At 42.0% G+C, this 21,693-nt stretch overlaps 1 protein-coding gene across 2 annotated transcripts in view; it reads right to left on the reverse strand.

Moving 5' to 3' along the window:
• The window catches only part of SORCS2 (sortilin related VPS10 domain containing receptor 2), a 129,967-nt gene that overhangs the window by 36,023 nt on the left and 72,251 nt on the right, over nt 1-21,693 (reverse strand). For both annotated transcript variants that reach the window (XM_083624441.1, XM_083624442.1), the window contains 7 exons: nt 18,109-18,173; nt 16,535-16,653; nt 15,104-15,193; nt 12,922-13,101; nt 11,760-11,906; nt 6,230-6,332; nt 89-165 (listed from right to left, as the gene is read on the reverse strand). In XM_083624441.1, coding sequence (XP_083480567.1) covers nt 89-165; nt 6,230-6,332; nt 11,760-11,906; nt 12,922-13,101; nt 15,104-15,193; nt 16,535-16,653; nt 18,109-18,173 — 781 coding nt within the window. The remainder of the gene's footprint in view (nt 1-88; nt 166-6,229; nt 6,333-11,759; nt 11,907-12,921; nt 13,102-15,103; nt 15,194-16,534; nt 16,654-18,108; nt 18,174-21,693) is intronic.

Below are 21,693 nucleotides of genomic sequence, written 5' to 3' on the forward strand. Positions count from 1 at the left end.
ATAATATGAGAAGAGACGCCTGAGCCAGTAAGGAAATGGAGATAGCAATCTACACACAAACACAACATAACAGATTCATTTTCCTTACTTGTCTCCAGGTTTTGCCACAGTCAGATGTTATATACATTTCTTCTTTATATTCAACAAGCTGGGCACCCAGATTGCCTGGGAACAAAGGCAAAATAGGCAAGGGTTACTCATGATTATTTGTTCCAAAACACAAGAACCCACCTACCCCACAAGCAAGGGGCTTTCATCTTATGATGAGAATTAGCCTCACAAAAGCTGTGAAAGGCTGTCTATGTCTTCCAGGTTCCCAACAGCAACCCCAACACCCAATAATGAGTCAGGCAGTTCTGAAGAATTACATTTAAAGACTTTACAATTACCAGACCATTTAACTGCATGACTGAAATGGAATGTCTAGTGGTCCAAGTTCTGTCTCAAAGCAGAATATCTTATTTCCTCTGCCAGGGGCTTGCTCAACTTTGGCTGCAGAGAGCTGCCCTTATTCTCTCTCATGTTAAAGTAATCCCTTCTTGGCATAGCCTCAGTGCTAAGTTGCATTAACTATTCCCTCTCCTCGTATGAGAGCCTCTTAAAAATTGGCATATGTCATTTTAATAGCAATAGCAATAATAATATTTATACCCCACCCATCTGGCTGGGTTGCCCCAGACACTGGGCAGCTTCCAACACATAAAAAATCATTTTAATCATTTATGTTGATTAAGCATGCCTGGTTCCACATACAGTGGTACCTCGGGTTAAGTACGTAAGTCGTTCCGGAGGTCAGTACTTAACCTGAAACTGTTCTTAACCTGAAGCACCACTTTAGCTAATGGGGCCTCCTGCTGCTGCTGCACCGCTGGAGCATGATTTCTGTTCTCACCCTGAAGCAAAGTTCTTAACCCGAGGTAATATTTCTGGGTTAGCGGAGTCTGTAACCTGAAGCGTATGTAACCTGAAGCGTATGTAACCCGAGGTACCACTGTATATGCATATTCCTCACTGTTACACCCCATACACTGGCTGATGTTGAGAAGTACTTTATGAGAACATAAGAACATATAAATAGCCTGCTGGATCAGGCCAATGGCCCATCTAGTCCAGCATCCTGTTCTCACAGTGACCAGTCAGATGCCTGTGGAAAACCAGTGAGCAGAACATGAGAACAAGAACCTTCTCTCCTCCAGTGGTTTCCATCCACTGTTATTCGGAAGCACTGCCTCCAACTGTGGAGATAGCCATCCTAGCTAATAGCCATTGATAGCCCTCTCCTCCATGAATTTGTCTGTCATGGGCCAAGAGTCTGCTTCACCTGCTGAGCAGCAGCCTGAAGGAACGGAAACACAGAGAGGGACTGTCTCTCCACTCTGGAGGCTGGGGACATTCATCGTTCCTGACCAGACCTTGCTGCTTCTTACTTCTCATGACCTTGGACCTTCGGCTTTCTTGACTCCCAGACCATCTGACTATGTGATACTCCTGACCTTAGGACTGGACTGGCCTTGTATACAGACTCTGCCGTCAGGCAAGGACCCCACTGAGACTTGGCTGGTTGGCTGGCTTCTCCCTCCACTAAGCTCTGCCGTGGCTGGAAGCCCAGGACCACGACAGTCTAATTCTCTTTTAAAGCCATCTAAGTTGGTGGCTGTCACTGCCTCTGGGGGAGCAAGATCCAAAGTTTGACTATGCCCTACGCAAGGAAGTACTTTCTTTTGCCTGTCCTAAATCTTCCAACATTCAGCTTCACTGGATGTCTGTGAGTTCTAGTCTTAGGCAATGCATAATTTTATAAACTTGTACCATGTCACCTCTTACTTGCCCTTTCTCTGAACTAACAAGTCCCAAGCACTGGAACCTTTCTTCATAGGAGAGTTGCTCCACCCCCTTCATCACTTTGTTGCTGTTTTGTTGTTGTTTTTTTACTGATACTTTAAAAATATTTCTTGTAAATCGTTTAGAGGTTTCATTTCAATCAACATTTTGTTAAATAAAATAATTGCATAATGCAAAAAGGGCCACAGTGTTCAGGCTCAGCATGGAAGATGAAGGGCTGCCATAATTAGTTATCAAATATGCTAAGCCCCTCCCAAACACAGCACCCCAATCCTGGAATGCACTCTACAAATTCACCCCAATTTTTTTATGGAACATAGCAGGATGCAATTCTGATTAAACTGAGTAAACTTGTCTAGGACTGGGCTGTATGGCAACTGTGTATAAAACCACACTCACCACTATTAATTGCTATATTTAATCTAGTCTAATGAGCTTTTTTGTTATTTCCTCTGGGACCTTTCCAGGAATAGAAATTTCCTTAGTCATCCTTTTTCTATTTGCAACTAATGCAAGTGATGTGCATTTCTTACAGAGGTGCCCTTTTTTAAAAAAATAGTTAACTTTCATTTCATTATTTCCCTTAATTTTAGGTTTCGGATGGCAAGAGAGTTTTACTTTGGTCCTTCTAGAGGTTACCATTCCCCCATCTCCCCCCCGCCCCAGAGATGCTGTGTTATTTAAAATAGCAGACAACATTTTTTCACTGGAATGCCCCAAGACAATGTAAAATTCAGAGCATTTCTTAAGGGTGAGGGAGAATAGCAGCTATGAGGATGGGTCTCTGAGGTTAGCTCACGACCACTATTGCCACTCCTGAAGGTAAGCCCCCAACTCTGAATGGTACCAATTAAGAGCAAATAGATACAAATGTGAGAAACAAGAACCATTTTCATTCACATTCTTTTGATACTCTGTGTATTCTTTTTGAACGAATTAAAATTGAACTGAATGAATCCCATTTGATTTAACTGTTAATTCATTCTGAAAAGAATGCCCAGCCTTATTAAGATCAAGGACAAAATTAGTTTTTCTCCAGGCTTCTAGGAGGAAACTGGTTTCCCAGGAGTTCTGCTATGACAGCAAAGAAACTGGGAAAGCTCACCCGGCCTGGACACTTACTAGGTCCTGCTCATCTGAATTAATTTGGGATTAACAATGTATCCATGAGCATGCTTTTGGTTGGCCTCATCAGTGTTTGGATCAAAGCGGATAATATCGTGTCGCAACTTTCCTTCTTTGTGAAGTCAGAAGTTGAGCAGTCTCAGTAATTCAGGCTTGCCCCAAGTCTCTTCTTCTGAGCTGAACAATGGTCCCACTGTATCGCGCTGGCTTCCGTCTGTTTCTAACAACCCATCCTCTGCCTTTACTTTCCAATTCTGGCAAGCTTGTGCTACATCAGTGTCTACTTCCTTGAAATTTATTCTATAGACCGTAAGTCTATACAAACAAACAGTAAGTTTTCATATAATTATGAAGATCCCTATGCGGACAGTTTAGTTTTCTGCCATCCTTTCCCCTCACTAGTGTGTGTCGCTGGTATCACACTTCAAAAATGAAGTACTTCATTCCACAGGGGTTTACTTTCTTTCAGTGCTTGTAAAGATCCACTTTCTGAAATACAATTCAATATATTTTTGCTGTTTCATCTTCTGTCTTGATGCCTATGTTGACTGTCTCCTCCAAAGTGACTTCCTATTGGTCAAACCCAGAACTTTAATTGCACAGCCTCTGGCTGTCTCTTCTGACTACCAGAGAACAGAAGGCTTTTTGCAGTGTATATATAGGCTGCTGCCTCTCTCTCGACGCCTTCAAAAGTAACTTTCCAGATATGAGAGACACCCCATTTCACTTCAGTAGTAAGAACTACATTTTAAATTCTAGTTTGCTCCTTGAACTGGTATAAAACAACACATATGACTAACAGGAACCCACTAGTTGTCTCTTGTTGGGCTGCACAATTTACTACAAGCATCAACACAAAAGTTGGTGTTTTCTGATCAGTCGCTGAGCTTGCATCTTCATCCTACACTTCGACAGTGGTCCTACACTTATTGTGTTCTGGCCTTGATCACGCACATGCCTCTAAGTTTTGTAAGACCAGGAACATAAAAAACACTGAAAGCCAGTCCAAGAAACAAAGTACAAATGCATGCAAGATTCTCCAGTTGCAGGACCTCCCTTCCATGTGCCATGAGGTCAGGTGACGGAGGGCTTGAGCCAAAGGTCTGTTCCCAATCTCCCTGCACACAGAAGTGAGGGTGGAAGTAAGGCCTCAACTGGTTCTAAGAATTATTTTGTGCAAAATCTGAGGAGAGAATGAGGTGCTAGAATTCTGCACTATACTGCTCCAGACTGCTTTGAATGCTCCCATAGAAGAAACTAAAGCATATTAAAGAGAGGGCTATGCCTTCTGATATGCTAGCTTTTGATACACCTACTTAAAAGAAAAGTAATTAATTTGGGTCCAGGGAGCATTCAAAAAGATTATTACTCTCACCTGCTGTATAAAGTGATTATACACATTCTGCACTAAAATGCTATATGTGATGCTCTGTGGAACATCCTCCTATCAGATGTCAAGGAAATAAACAACTACCTGACTTTTAGAAGACATCTGAAGGCAGTGCTCAGAGAGGCTGGGGAACCCAGTCAGATGGGTGGTTATATAAAATATAAAATAAAATTATCATCATCATCATCATCAGGGAAGGAGCTCATCCACACTTCTGTTTGACCCGTGCCTAGAAAGCAAGGGTCCCAGTGGTTTTCCCCTTGCCCTGCTCCTTTCCAAAGGAATACCTGCTCTTTAGCAAAAGATCTGAACAAATGGCAATCCAGGAGAAACCTGAAGTGCCGTTTGCTCCAACTGAACACTAAAGAGTGGTTTTCCCTAGAGGAAAGCAGCAGGAGAAGAGGAAGTGTAGATAAGTCCAGGGTTCCCTGTGACCTCTAAAGGGCTTTGCCTTTTGTGTCTTGTTTTTAAATTGTAGGCTAACTTGTTTCTTTTTCCCCTTTCCCTTTTAATTCATACAGTGCTAATGCAACTTCAGTCACTTTCAAAGTAATTAATAATGAACAGAGTTGCATTCAATATTCATTCATTTAAATTTTTTGACTGCGAGGAAGGGAGGATTGGAAAATTATATGAAAAACACTTCCATTGTGAGAATATAATTTTTAATCCTGTTTGGCGTTGCTGGTGTTCCCTGTTTTTCTCCAGGTGGTTGCTACAGTCTCATTCCTGGTTTAGTCACATGTGTGATCCAAGCTAAGCAGGAGCAGGTTGACATCACTACACTACAGTACATAGCCAATAATATTTGGCAATGTGCAATCACTGAAGGGAAATGAAGTCAACTGAGAGAGAGGGCAAGAAAAAGGTAGTGTACTGAACAGGCTCTGATAATTCTGATTCCCAGTGGCTCTGATAATTCCCAGTGGCTCTGATAATTCTGATGTTGTATCAATGGCGCTTTTGGTTCACCCCCTGCAAGCAACACTACAGCGGTAGGGCCTTGGCAAAGTGTCTGCAAGCTCACACCAGGTGTGGAGCACTAAGGGAAAGAGCCAGGTTGTTTGTTCAGACGGAGCTGAAACACCTTACACCAAGCTAGGGCAGCAGAAATTTATCATGGATAAATTTATCAAGGCAAAAAGCATTTGCATGAACTTGGTTAATTATGTTCCACAATATCTCAGTCTGTCTTCAAACTTCAGTTAATTCATACGTGAACTACAGTAGTGAAGAGGAGGAACAGACAGAGTCAGTCCTTCACCCCCAGCTTCTGCCTCCCACCCCTGCTTCCACCCCACTGTCCCATCTCCCCTTCTGCTCATGGATTGTTTCTCTTGCTCCCACTGGATGTTCTGCACTCAGGGCAAGAGTGCAAGGGCTGTGAGTCTGTGAACTGCACAGCGTCATGTGGCTTCCCCCTGGGCTCTCTCCCCACCCCTGGGTGCAGTGCGCTTGGTGCTCAACTTGCCTGGAGAAAGAGGGGAACACAATACTCCACACAGCACCCAGTGGCTCCCACCTTCCTCCCACCAAGTGCTTGCTGCTGCCACTGCCTCTTCTTTCCCTTGTCAGGAATAAAAAGAATTAGATACACTGCCTTTTCCTCTCCACCTAGGGTGTGGCATCTGTGGTGATGGCATCAACAGGTACAGCAAGGTAAAAGCAAGACAGAGGAGAGAGCCCCATCCTTGGTCATTTCTGTGCTGCTTAATCCTTCAAGCACAATGAAAATAATATGCAGACATGAAGTAAGTTAACTGCTTTATATGGATAGATAATATGCAATGGAGAATTGGTTAAATGTCATATAATATTATGTAACTTTTTGATCAATGAACACCAAACACAAAGTGCACTCTCTTTTTTTACCTGCCCCCATTATGAGTCCTGGTGCTGTATCCTTGGTATGAACCATTCCTGACACATATGGATTGTCTGGCCAGCGGAGATGGAGGTGAAGGTGGCAGTCAGGCTATAAAGATAACAAAGAAAAGTCTTTGTTTTTAGCAGAATGGCAGGAATGCCTCTAATTTTTGAAACAGCCACACACTATGGGTAAATGGTATGTAATGACAGCTCTCTCTGGAGAGAGAAGGGTAATTATTTCATGAAGACACACTATTAGTACAGCTACTATTTCTGCTTTGACTACTGCTCCAGTGCTGATGTAATGTGCATTAATGCCAACAGCACAGTGAAGCAGACCCTGTACTGAGATATTACCCTACTGTATCTCTAAGAGCATTGGCACTGTTAGATTTTGGTGGTCTTTGAAAAAGTCACCCATCCTTTGCTTAATCAGACTGAAATTGTAGCAGGAAAAAACATAAAGACACAATCAACTAACTAACCAGCAAAAATGTGTTGTCACAGGGATGTTTTACATAGTCACCATCGCTTTGAGAAATATATTTTAAAGAGAATTCTCCTAGTTCAGGGTAATTCCATTTATACTTCTTTCTGCACTGGAATAAGACATATCTCCCATATATATCTGACAACCCCGTGGTTTTCTACTGTATCTAATTTCTTCCTCCAGGCTTGGAAGTGATTGTGATTATTACAAGTAAATAAAGAAGATTCATTGCAAAATCAAAAGTAATATCCCTGTTACTCACACCCTTCTGCTTCCAAAAAAATAAAAATAAAATGCAAGGGTTAACCAACCACATTTTTCCAAAGATGATAATGTGTGGTCATCAGTTGTAAACTATGCTTATTCTTATTCACAATTTATTTATCATTGATATTTCTATCCTGCTCTTTACCCTAAGGGTGCATCAATAGAAATAAAAACAATAATAATCAAAATCTGTAATAGAAACATTACATTTCCAAAAGAAAGATCCACAGTTGATGATTAGAGGATCTGACAAAAAAATACTTTCTGCATTTTTTTTCAACAAAGAATCCCCCTCTCTGTCATTCACTGGAGTCACTTCAAGCTTAGATCTGGGACTTCACAAATGTATTAAGGGAGGGGTCATCTACACTTCTGATTGCCCTGTGTCTAGAAAGTTTGGGTCCCAGCAGCTTTCCCCTTGCCCTGCTCCTTTCCCAAGGGAAACCCATGCTTCAGTTCTAAATCGGAGCAAACATCAATCCGGAGAAAACTTGTAGTTTGTTCCAGCTGAGAACTAAAGATTGGGTTTTCCTGGGGGGAAGCAATTGGAAAAAAGGAAGTGTGGATGAGCCCAGATATTGTGATTTTCACAACTCTTTTTTTAAAAAAGGCTCCCATTAAAATTTATCAGAGAATCTCTCCTAAAAGACACATATCTGTATGCAATTTCTCCCAACACAGTGCATACATTATTTTCACTAATATATGAATTTATATGCACACTTTACCCCCAGTAAATGCATTTTTGTACATACCACTTGGCTGTAGAATGGCATTGCAAAATATCAGTTGCAAAAGCGTGAATTTCAAAGGATGACTGCATTTCAAAAATGCAGCATGAGCACAATGGCAGGAGCAGGGTGGGGGCCTGGAATTGGGGGGGGGGTGAGTGTCAGAGGTCACTGATGGGTGTGGCAGGGTGTTCTGCCTACAGTAGCAAAACGTCCCAGGTCACTCCTGCCAAAGTCAACACTCTGAGAAGTTGCTTTAGGGTACTTCACCCCCCTTTTGGCTCCCTAACCCACAGAACAGCTGCCACTTCCTTCCCCTCAAGCTACTCACAGCCTCTCCTGGACCTGGGCTCTCTTGAGGCTGAGTTTCAAACAACTTCCTCTTTTGCCACTCTTTCTTCGCTCCTATGCTGCCCCTACCCTCCATTTCCACAAGTTCCTACTTCTTCATATGCATTGCCTCTGTGTGTTGTAAGGTCCTTAAGCATTTTAGCATGACTCACACTCCCTGCCTGTTCAGCATTTAGACACCCCCCCCCGCCACCTCTACTGTCAATGGCAATACAGCCTGCCTTGCCCTAAGGACTGGATAAATTTCCCCCCTGCTCTTACCCTTGGCCCCATCTCTCCTCAGCAACCTGCCTCTTTTTCCCCCAACGCTTTTGCCTACCCTTCCTTCCTGCCTTCCTTCCTTCCTTCCCTTCTGATTCTTGCTTTTACTTCACTACTCTCTCCCCTTGTCCTCCAGCAGTCCCATCCCGGTTCCCTAACTCCAAGTTTCTCTTTCTCCTGGTTAACCACCTCATCAGGTTTTCCTAGTCTATGTCTTCCACACAGCTACCCTTGTTCTTGGGTGCTTCCACACTAGACATTAACTTTGGAATTGCCGTGCTTCAGTCACTCACTTTTTATGGGATATCCACACAACAGTGTCATCCAGTATCTTTCCTGTGGTTCTTCTGCCTTTTCGCAGACCACAGAAAGGCCACCTTTTTTTTTTTTTTTGAAAATGGAAGAACAGTGCAATTCTCATTGCCGTACATGCTCTTAGCACTACATTGTCTTTTTTAAAGCGTGAGGTTTGAAATAAGCAGTGAGGTTTGGGGCAGATGAACGCATCACAGTTCAGCACACCTTCATTATAATATATGCAGTGACTGGCATTTTATTGTCCCTTTATTTGCCTACCTTAATCAATATTTTAATCAGAGCTAAAATGCTTCTCTAGCTATCATTGTTTCTTAAGTGAAAGAGTGTTATAGCACTATAATCCTATCATTCTAATTGTTTTTTTAAAATTATAGTGCTATAACATTCAGTTATAATGATATTGCACTATAGTGTTGCAACATTATAACTCTATCTATATACAGTGGTACCTCTGGTTACGGACAGGATCCATTCCGGAGGCCTGGCTGTTTCCCGAAAAGTCTGTAACCGGAGGTGTGCTTCTGCGCATGCGCACGCGGCAAAACCCAGAAGTATACACTTCTGGGTTTGCTGCGTTTGCAACCCAAAGTTTACATATCCAGAGGGACACGTAAGCAGAGGTATGACTATACTAATAATTCCTGTGCGTATATTTATGTAGCTAAATTGCACCAAGAGTGGAAGATTTAGGATAATCCCAAGGTACACACAAGTACAAAAAATGCGAAAGGAAAAACAGAGGGGGAGACTGCCCTAACAGCCCCATAAGATCAGGCATGATAGCAGCTGCAGCTCAGGTTCTCCAACCCTGCTCTAAGGTCTGTGTGAACCTGTTTTTCAAACAAACTGGTGTTTTGCATCAACTCAGACTGATGGAAACATTCTACAGCTGACTCCATAGATAAAATACTTATGAGTATTCCATGACATCTCTTCAGCACAAAACACACACAATCCCTTAATGCATAACAGTTTAGAAAAACACAGTAATCAACCCTCATATAGGGGGGAAAGTGTGGGAAATAAAGCAAAAAAAGTCCTCCTCATGCATTCTGTGATATAAGCGAGGAGAGGACCTGTGGGATCAAGCACACTAGCTCTGCCCTTCACCCCCGTCCTCATCAACCTCCATGAACTGGAGAGCCAGTGTGGCATCGTGGTTAGAATGTCAGACTATGACCTGGGAGAGACCAGGGTTCAAATCCTCACTTGTCCATGAAGCTCAATGGGAGACTTTTGGCCAGTCAGCCTAACCTGCCTCACAGAGTTATTATTCTGGGGATTAAACAAGGAGGGGTAGAGCCATGTATGTTACCTTGAGCTCCTTTGAGAAAAAAGTGGGATATAAATGTGAATGAATGAATGAATGGTCTGAAATGGGGAGGCTCCTGTGCTCACAGATGCTCCCCAGGCTGCATTACCCATGTAGGCTCTCCAAGTAATGGGGGAAACCTGATTTCAAATTGCATAGGGAACCTACAAAAATACAGGAGGTTCCCTGCTTCAGACAATCGCTCTTCAACTAACGGAGGGGGACCAGGCGGGGTCACAGATAGTGTGCTTGTCCTCACGAACAATATTCCCATGTGGAATTTCCAGATCACCATAATGCCCTAATAGGGCTAAGATACAAAAGGGGAAATGTGTGGCAGTTTCAGAGCTGTCATCCTTTACAATCACCATCACCACCATTTGAGTATTATTATTCCCATGTTCCAGGCAGAGGGGCAAGGCCGAGAAAGAATGATGGCAAATTAATTACATATATTTGCATGCATTTTGAAGCCTTTACTCTGAATTGTAAGGAAGATGAAAGGATGGAGGAAAGTTGGATGGACTACTGTCAAGAGGTTGGATGCTTTAGCTGATATTCCTGTATTGCAGTGGGGTCGACTAGATGACCCTTAGGTCCCTTCCAACTCTGCAGTTCTATGATCCTATGATTCTAAAATCATTACATTTCTTATACAAGAGAGGCTGGTGTTGAAGCCCATGTCACTACAGCCCCCACTTCCTCCTGTTTAGTGATCAAGTTCCGCCTTTTGTCCCAAATGCCAAATCATGCCCTTTGGAGTTTTGTTTTGTTTTAAATGAAAATTAGGGAAGTAGAAACAATTCAATCCCATATGGCCCAAATGTAAGCAGTGAATAGTAGTAATTAGTCTGGCCTAATGGCAAAAACTAATGGTGAGCTGCCCAGAGTGGCTGGGAAACCCAGCCAGATGGGAGGGGTATAGATAATAAATTTATTATTATTATTATTATTATTATTATTATTATTATTATTATTACTGATGCAGAACACATATATCTTGATTTATTTTATTTGAGACTGCTACTTTTCAGAAATCTAAGTTAATATAATATTTTAATACAGCTCTCAATGGACCTGAAAATTTGTATGTGACTGGCCATTTAAACAAAATTAATGGGGTTGTTGAGCTTAAACTTTTGCTGCTTTATGTTACAGCATGGATCCAGTTTTTTATTTTATTTATTTTCATCAATTCTATGAAACAGCAATAGAAGAAGAAAAACTGCATAGTCTCAAGGGACGCTGAGATTATAGAAGAAAGACACATCCAAATTTCATATTCAAATTTCCTGGTCATACTATGCAAGAACAAATACGGTTTTGCTTGAAAGATATTGAATATTATTTTCTCACTCATTCTAATCAGATTTGTATATTTGATCAATCAAAACTTGTTCCAAATCCAGGTAAATTCCAGAGCAGGAGAACCAATCTGAACATGCAGAAGAACCACAAGGTGCAGCTCCTGCTGTACTGGATCCCTTTCAGACGGCATCCCTGGGGGCTGAGGAATGGAACTGTGCCTAGAAAAGTTGCACGTGCAGGAGAAGAGTTCAAGGCTGGCCTTCTCACAGACTGCTAGCATTTTATGTGCAGGGAATTGTCTCATGGAGGAACATTAAACTGTGAAATTCTTCATCTGGAGCTTGAAAAGGTACTAGGAAAATTGGATTCTTATGCTGAATGTTTAGATTAATTCCTTAAAATCTGAACAAACATTTTAGGGTGGAGAAAAAACACAACACCTGTAATATATTATAACTATTTTTGCCATTACAAATTAGGGGTGGAGATGCTTACCGGTTTGCAGTCAACTGGTTTACCATTCATATCAACAGCTGGAGGTGTAAGATAGTCCCAGTTACGGCCTTTGTTGAATGTTATAAGAGTGGTAACCTTTCCATCTATTTTTTGATTAGCCAAAAACACTCCTTTGACTCCCCTAATCTACATTACAAACACAAAATGTAGGAAGGTTAATAAGCAGTATTCACAGCCTTCTCTAACATCTATTTAATGGCAGTTTTTGCTACTGAATAACAAAAAAGTAAGTATGCCAGTTGCTTATCTATATAACCGTTTATTTTTATATCGCTGAAAGTTCTTTAGATTAAATAATGTGAAATCCATGGTCATGCCCTCCAGTCCAAGGACCAATCTTGGCATGTGGTAACTGCACCAGATGCAGAATAAGTATTTCACATGCGTAAGACTGAACATTCCGCTAAGCATAGGGACAAAGGATAGGTCTAGAGATCCGTCTTCTGTCTATGGCTAAACAGTGCTCAGGATATATTGGGCACTAAATTTTAGCTGTTTAGATAATGTGCAAATACCTTAAATACTTTGGGAGGCAATTCTTACCTCTTATTCTGAGAGAGTCAAATATGCAGCTCAGAAATATGCAGTTCTAGTAATCAAGAGTAGACTAGCTGTATACCAAATTCTGACCTCCTGGAGGCCCCTTATCTATTTGGGGGCATTTGTCATGTCCTTTATTTTGAAAGGGGGGTTAGTACAAATGCCCAATTTTTTTAATAAATAAGATTCTTTGGGTTACAGACATATAAGATTTCAGATGTCTAGAAAAGACCATGCAAAAAGACACTAACAGGTCTGGCACTCCATGCGTGAGGCCAATGCAAATAGAAGCTGCACACTGAATAATCCTCCCTCTGCAGGTTGGAGGAGCTCCATGAACCCCCAAAGGTTCTCTCTCTCTCTCTCTCTCTCTCTCTCTCTCTCTCTCTCTCTCTCTCTCACACACACACACACACACACACACACACGGCCAGAGACAACAAGTTCAACCAGCACCCTCATATGTATCAATACTAACATGACTATTCCATTATAGCAAAAAGAGGAACAATCGTTCTGATTCAAAAGTAGTCAAAGGAGAAGGAACAAGGAACAAGAAGAGTCAGCACAGCGAGGGCCTAATAAATGAAGAGCCTTTTACCTCCAGAATATCTATTAGCACATTCTCCTCAGGCTGCTTGGTGCTCCTGACATTCTCTAGCACAATGGAATAGGAGACGCCCTGTGGGTCAGACTGGTAAAGGTTGTAAGTATCTGTCTGATACCATTCCTGGATGGCCACAAACACGTGGCTCTCGTCAGTGCTGATAATTTGTAAATCCTGAAGGGGAAAAGATCAATACAAAATAAAATGTATACCAGACAGGACAGCATTTACAACCAACTCACGCTTGCCAGATGCCAGAAAAAAACTATTATAATTCTCACCCCACAGACCAATCTCACATGTATTATTTGGAACAGAAAAACTGAAGGGTAAAGAATATGTAGCTGTATCTGCTAGCACATTATCTGCTATACAAAATAGATAAGACTCTGTTGTTTCCATATGATTACAAGATACAACATCTCTGAGGAAGATACATGGACTGAGGAGAAGGGAAATGATAGCCTCTGCAAAGCGGGAGCTGGGATTGCTTGTGTGATTATACAGCAAGTTACCCATGTTGGATACTGAATGGGGGTATGACTTGTCAGAAAGATCATATGCATCAATCAGTGATGCAGAAGTGCTTGTGAAGCTGCAGGGAATCAGAAGTAGGTTGGGCCCCTGGCAATCCAAGTTGATGAAGGAGAAGTTTGATCTTGTACCAATTAACATAGGCAGTGAATACTCTGAAAGGCTGGTTCCCTAAACTGTAGTAACCCCCTCTCATCAGGAAACAAGCACCAAGAAATTATGCTCCGAACAACAACTGCCTGTCCTCTATCTACTTCTTTTGGGTTGAAGTGGTAGAATAGATGGTTGCCACACACATCAGATGCCCAGTCTGAGGTCTAAACTTGTGTATGGGACTGAGACGGAATTTGTAGCCATGGTTGATGATATCTAATTCTGAGGACTGGGAAAGGCAGACTTAGCTAAGCCCATGGTCACTGTTGATCATGATAGGTTCCTGAGTTCAGTGCATCCTCTCTGGAACCTATCAGGTATCAACATCACTCACTCTCGCTTGACACAACATTGTCTGACACATCCACATACAAATAATAATGGATGCTCAATGCATAGTCAATGTTGTCAAATGTCCCTGCAGGGTGAATGTTTGATAAACAGGCTATCTGGCAGCAACCTGAGGAGGCCCTCTTTGCAGATTATATCCACTTCATCTCAGGAAGTGGGGGCCCATGGAGAAGGGTTTCCAAAGAAGATCCCGAAGCACGGACAACATGTTGATACTGAAGTAGGTGATCCTCCAGATATCTAGACCTCAAGCTCTGAGGAGACTATTACACACAGGCAGAATGTGGGGATACACTTCCCACAATTTCATATAAGGGTATTTCAGCGTTGGGCTGTGGGTGAAGTGGAACAACTACCAGTTTGGGGCAAGTAAGCAACAAGCAACTCCCTGTTTGCGTGGTGGTTGTGTTCTGACACACCGAGTGCTTTGATGGGGTGTGTAAGTAAATAACTTTTGTACTAGCCATTGGCCATGACAAATCTGAATAAAAAATAAATACATGTAAAGGGATGCTGCACCACAAATAATAGTGTCTATTTAGATCTCTGTGTTTCCCTTACAGTTCAATGCTATTTTGTCCTGGGTCAAATTTCTGATCTTTTTGGCCGCCAGAGCAAAAAGAGCTACTTTGTGAGTCATTGAAATGCTTACATTGCTAAGAAGTCATAGGATCTTCTTTGCCGGGGAGAGACATCTTTCCTGTACGGGTGGTAGAGTGAGAAATTGCCTCCGGGGTCCAGTGTATAGTGGGCAGTATAGTAAATAGTGAGAGATGTCCTCCACCTGTGGTTGTCCACATATACAGAGTGTCTTCACTCTGTTTTATCGTCCATCCAGGCAGCTCAGTAAAAGATAATCTTAATGAGGCTGGCCAGAGATTTGACAGGTAACTGGCTCTAAAATGGACAATTTTTAGAAGGGTGTGTGTACAAGCCCGCCCTGCCCCATTCTGCCCCCTTCCAGAGATGAAAACAAAGCACATGTCTATGATCGCACATGTGCCAAACGCATGCAACCAGGGAGCTAGCTACTTGTATTTAAACATTTGCACAGTATAATTAGTGGGAAAATCTAGCAAAGCACAGAACAAGTCTACTTTGGGCTAAGAAAAGGGACAGGAATTTTGTGGATAATTACCTTAGGTAATGCATACTTTGGCAATTTCATCTGTACAAATTCATTCCGAAGGTGAGACACATAATAGTTTGTTTGATTTACTGATGATGTCTGTGAAAGAGAAAAGGTTGATACCGTTTTATAGTGGGTATCATCAGTTTCTAACTATTAAAGAAACAAAGCTCATTACTGATGATTAAAACTAGAAATTTCAATGTCACTATATAGCATCTCAACATAATGCTGGTATAGTGTAGAGGTACAAATCAAGAAGCTCTCAGTTCAAATCTTGCTTCCACCATGAATTCACTTGGTGGCCTCAAAAGAGACTCTCACTCTCTGAAGACAAATTCTCCTTTCCATATGAAATTTGACCTGCTGAGAGGCAGTGACTTTTCAAAAGTGGGGACTTGAAATGTGAATTGCTCCACTTGAAGGAGGCCTCAAATATCAGGGAATAGCTGGATGAAGAGGCGTGGTGGGAGGCACCAGCTGGGGAGTCCACTAGGGAGGCCCACTAGGGATCTGAGAAGGAAGGCTTAGAGCCCAGAGGGTGGACAAGTCAGAGGATGAAGCGGAGCAGAAGGGTTGGAGGATGCAGAAGCAACAGGCTTGAGTGAGAGCAAAGAAAGCAATGCAGACTCAGGACACGGAGCAGAGGAGGAGAGGCCAGAGGCTGCAGTTGCGTCCACAGAGCTTGTCTTTCCTACTGTAGTAAGCCCCCGTCCCCCCCATCTCCAAGATGAAGGAGAGCTTTGTGTTTGCATAATAATGAGCACAGGTGGCCCCTCCCTGACATAGGTTAAGGCTGCTTGGGAGACATCAGCTGGTGGGGAGACTTAGTGAGAAGTAGAAGGCAACAGTCCTGGCAACTGTTTCATGGAGGCCAATCTGGTTTGTGGGCATTGCTGCCTGGTATGCTGTTTTCTTGAATAAAGAGCTAACACTTCTGCTTGTCTCTGCATCTTGAGCGCTGACCTGCATCTGAACCAACCCTGACACCAGGTCAACTTGGTTCAAACCCCATCCTAGCTTGGCGTGACTTAAACTGCTACTCTCATGTGCGCCCCCCCCCCATGTCTTCCACCCTTTGTTACCTTGTCCCTAACCTGAAAAAGCCTTATTTTGGAGGGCGGCGCAACAGGCAGTGCAGGGACGTCTCAGCAACTGCAAGTGACCCCTTGACTGAAGACCTTATAAAAGGGGCCAAAGAAGCTGCATGTTGATGTATTAGCACTTTTGCCTGTCATAGATCTTCAAAGAAACGTAATGGGTTATGTGGCCATTTAAAAGATGTTCCTTGTAATAAATTTCCATTTTGGTTCTGATGGTCCTTATGTCACGTAGGCTATGAACCGAAACTTTCTGGCCAGTATGCCCCACGCTGTGGGAGCAAATATGCTAAGGGTTGCATTAAAACTTTTGTAACTTACCTTCCATGAGTGGCATTACCTGAAGGAATATGTAGTCATCCTGCACTGTCAATGAGTTTTTGTCAATACTGTCAATGAAGAGGGCTTTCGGTGTTTTATCTGAACAGTTCTGAATTTGACAAGCCATGTAGCGAAAGCCTAGAGAGAGCAGGAAACATTTGGGTACCATGCAAATAAATAACAGATGCACCATTTTAAACTACTAACATTATTTTCCTGAAGCAGTTTGAGTTGACCTATTGTGAAAATGCACATGCCACAAAAGGTTTGCCCAACAAATCTATCACCCAGTAGCTAGTAATATATAAATGTGGGTGGGGGTCCTCCTTCAGAAGTCAGGGATTCTGGGGGATGGATGGGAGCCCATTAGAACTGCTTTGCTGCCCTGTGCCTGACTTCTTTGACAGCCGCTTTTCTCCTTTTAAAGCAGTTTGCCAGTTGTGAGGCAAACTACCCATGACACTGAATCACATAACTTTAAGCTGGGTGGATCTTTTTTACAAATGCAAGTAGTAGCTGTGGTGTGTCCTCAGGACTAAAAGGGTCAGTAGACGTAAACCCTTTCCCTGCTGTGCAGACTAGAGAAACCACACACACCCATGGCTGCCATTTGCACAGGGTGGGAATCTCCCACCAATGAAGACTTCCCTCGCAATGCAAATAGCAGCCTGGCGGCCAGGGGATTTTTGCTGATCACAGCAGCTCCAGAAAGGTTAAAATTACCTCCCCAGTTGTAGTACTGAGCCTGGATTAGCATTATGTGTAGTATGGCCTACATCTTCTGGAGGTGGTTGGTACTGAGTAGCAGCAGTGGAAGGCCACTCTTCCTTTCTTGGAGCAATGGGTGAGGGGACAGTCAGCTCCTGAAGCATATTCTGCTTGAACTCGTTGTTCTAAGCACTGGTAGAAGGAAGCAACTCTTTCTCAGGTCTCCAAATAGCCCAAGAAGGACACTATCCACATATTATTTCAGCACATGAGCTTGACCTTAGCTCAGCATTCACTCAAAATTAGGATTACATGTTCATTATTAAAAGCAAGACCAGATCACCATCTTTATAGCCCTTTCAATGAAGCAGAGTACGGTGGCTTGACTTTAACTCAAAAAGAACTTCAAATTCATCCTATAGTTCTACATTACAGTAATGTAGAAATATTCCTAACACAGAGGTCTTGCACACCTCTTGGGTGCCTGGCAACATTAGTATACTTAATGGAGCTCAGCTTTGCTGGGCTGGACTGCTTGGTGGAAACCTCCATCAGCCTAATTCTTGTTTGCGTATCCTCACTTGTAATTGTGTACAAAGAAGGCCCGCACTGTGAACTCTGTGCCTCACACTATATATATATATATTTGCCATGTGAGCTAGTATGTCTGCAGCCAAGGATTTGACTTATCTCATCTGAAAAGCCACAACCATCAACACAGGTTCACAATGACAATGACAGGTCATCCAGCCATTGCAGTAGCAAGGCAACAGAGATAAAATAGTCCTGCTGAATACATATAAGTAAAACAAATTTATAATATATGAAAAGTGTGTTTCTAAATAAAACAAAGCAGGAAATGGGGATCGCCTCCCCAATGCCTACCTCCTCTGGGATCTTGGACTTCCATGTGAACCAAATTAGGGTCTTCATCAACTCCATCAACTGCCCTGGGAGCATAATGAAACCAAAACTTATCGCAGGACAGCTATAGACCTTGGGTACTTACTTACTTATATTTATGCCCTGCCCTTCCTCCCCAAGGAGCTCAGGGTAGCAGATAAACAGAAGGATTTATATGCAACTGCTCACAACATCAAGCAAAACATAATTTTTTCTGCCTCCTGATTTTTAAGTATAATATCTCAAAAAATGTAAAAGGTCAAAAACACAAAAATAGGAGTCCAGAGTATGCATTCCCATATAATACACAGGCAGTTCAGGGCAGTCAAGTCCAATCCCTTCACTATGACATAATTAACTGTTGGTTTCAATCACAGCAGATAGCAAGACAAACAACGTAGGTGTTAGTGGAAGCTGAACCACAGCGGAAAAGAAATAGGCTCTGAAATAAAGCTTGTTGGTGCAGCCTCTGTGTGGCCTTCTCTTCATGACACTTAATCTTTCCTTTCTACATAATCCTTCCTTATCTAAAAAATAATTGTATTTGTTTTCAAAATAACAAAAGCAGGAAATAAATTTGAAAGCAACACACCATTATTTCTAATAGTCATGTCTGATTATTTTCAGAAAGTGTAACCATTACAAAATTCAAATTAATGTGCTGAATACAATGTCTAAAGCTCTTAATGCCCTTGGCTCAGTCCACCTTATGGAGAATTGTCTGCGAAGCTTCTGCTCTCTTTGTCAGGGTAGATCTGCAGCAAGGAAGATTTCCTAGAGAAGCCTGCCAGGCAGCAGGTTGCATCCAGTGCTTCATGAGAAGAATTTCAGTTCTACAACAGGACTTGCCCTTTCTCTCCTCTGCTCCCCCTCCCTCGCAAAACATCTGGAGCAGATTTTGAGGGCGTTATGGGGGGGGAGTAGGGGGAAGCACTGGTGGGTGAGCAGAAGTCTGGTGCATGAGCTGAATGGCAGCATTGGAAACAAACCAATTGTTTCTATTCTACAATTTTTTGAGTTCTTATTTGAACATGGTGAGTCTGCCTTTAGTTAAGATGTTCTGCTTTTGTTATTCCTGTCTGGGTGTTTGTAGGCTGTCTCATTTCTTATTTCTTTGTATACCTATTTTTTCACTCTTGCATACCATTGTGGGTATTTCTAATGGGAAGTTAACTAATTTTAATAAACAAACAAACAAACAAACAAACAAACAAACTCAATAGCATATCAAATTAATAGATGTACATACAATCCTCCCTAAAGTCTTGAGGAAATTAAGGGTGTTAAATTTGCAACTCTATTATTCAGTACTAACTCCTAACACAGAGAATAATGTGTCAAGAAAAATCGAAAAAACCACTTTTGTGGTGGGACCATTTGTTCCCATTTCATGCAGCAGGCTTTGTTGGATAATTGGGTTGCCTCCAAAACCCACATTTAGCCACCAAGGCTGTATTATACCCAAAACAACCCTTAAGAGATTCTGGCCAACTTTTTCCTGCCTCTAGTCAACACTTGATTCCTAGCAGTGTGAACAAATTCAGTTCTTGTGCAGATTTAGGTCTTGTAAACTCTTCTAAACTCATGCTGCACAAATGAAGCTTTCTAACCAGACAGAATCTGTCATATCTGTGTAATTATTATTTTCTAATTACCCCCCTCCCACGGGGCATTCACTCTTATGTATCTGATCCAAGAGATTTCAGAAATGTCATCCTTTGAATAACAACCTAAAACCCTCACTAACATCACAGATGGCCCTAGAGAATTTTCTCCCATTTGTCCTTCTGCACCAAGCTAACATTGAGCTTACCCAAACACATAAATGGAGTCAAGATTTATTATTCGCAGTGTTGATTGACAAGTAAACCACTGCTCGATCATCCAGTCAAAACAGCATTATTCATAAGTACAATAAAACAACTAGCTCAATTGATGTTGTTGTTGTTGCTGCTGCTACATACTGTTCTATTGGGGATTATTTTTATAAATAAAAAAGTGTACTGAATAAGCAGTCTGCTCTAATTAGCATGAAAGGCTAATGTCTTCTGGCACTTTGAGTTACTTGGAGAGAAAGAAAATAACTTGATCTTCACAACAGAGTATGTTTAATTTATGGTCTCTGGGGTTTTTTTACTAAATAGGCTTGCTTATGACATTTCTGTCTTGCATTCCACACTGTGCATTTTCTTTACTTTTATTTTAATTATTTATCTCTATAAAGAACACAAAAGAACAAAGGCAAATGAGGTATAAGCAGAATAGAAAGCTATACAGATGTACAATGTTTCAAATAATATTAAAGACTGAAAACTGTACATCAAAGAACATACAAAGTCAATACAAAGGTTGAGTAATTTAAAAGACTACATTTCAAAAAAGTTAATCATTTGAAGACTTCCAGCCTAATTTTCTTTCAGATATATATCATTAATATTTTCACAGAATCATGAAATCAAACTCTATTCCTATAATTATTTAATGCCACTTAATGTAGGCTTCCAACCAATCAGTGCTTCCTGATACTTCAACATTTTGAGTATCACGGTTGGTTTTATCATTTAATTATTACAATGCTACCCCTACCCTTCCAGGGCAGCAAACATCAAAGTGGTAAAATAATACAATTTACTACAACAACAAATATTTTAATATATCTTAAAAAAAAACATGTAGAATTCAATTCCAATCTGTTACCTCCAAGGATGTGGACAGGCTGCTTGGACAAGTGAAACCAACCACCTGTCTCCTTGATCCTTGCCCATCCTGGCTCATAAAAGTGAGCCAGGAAGGACTGAGTGATGGGCTCTGCGGGGTGGTGAATGTTTCCCTCTGTGAGGGAGCCTTCCCAGACCCGCTGAAAGAGGCGGTTATTAAACCGCTTCTTAAAAAAACATCTTTGGACCCGGCCAATATGGCCAGCTATCGCCCAGTCTCAAATCTTCCATTCTTGGGCAAGTTAATTGAGCAGGTGGTCGCTGAACAACTCCAGGCACGCCTGGAGGATGCGGACCATTTGGATCCCTTCCAATCAGGATTCAGACCTCATCATGGGAATGTTCTGCCGAGAATGTTGTTTTTGTTTCAAACAGACCTCATCATGGGACTGAAACTGTCTTGGTCACACTGGTCAATGATCTCTGGTGGGTTAGGGACAGAGGGGGAAGCTGTTTCGTGGTTCTGCTGGATCTCCTAGTGGCTTTTGATACCATTGACCATGGTATCCTTCTGGACCATCTATGGAAGATGGTTCTGCTCCTTCCTCCTGGGCCGTGTCCAGAAAGTGGTGTTGGGGGATGAGTGTTCAGACCCCTGGGCTCTCACTTGTGGGGTGCCTCAGGGCTCTGTCCTCTCCCTGATGCTCTTCAACATCTATGTGAAGTTGCTGAGAGAGATAATCAGGGGGCTTGGGCTGGGTGTTCAGCAGTACTTGGATGATACCCTGCTCTACCTCTCTTTTAAATCAGAAGGCAGTGAATGTCCTGTGTGAGTGTCTGGAGGCAGTTGAAGGATTGATGGTGGCTAGCAGAGTGAGGTTCAATCCTGACAAGACATAAATACTGTTTT

The sequence above is a fragment of the Podarcis filfolensis genome, assembly GCF_964270895.1.
Source record: "Podarcis filfolensis genome assembly, chromosome: 7".
NCBI classification, from domain to species: domain Eukaryota; kingdom Metazoa; phylum Chordata; class Lepidosauria; order Squamata; family Lacertidae; genus Podarcis; species Podarcis filfolensis.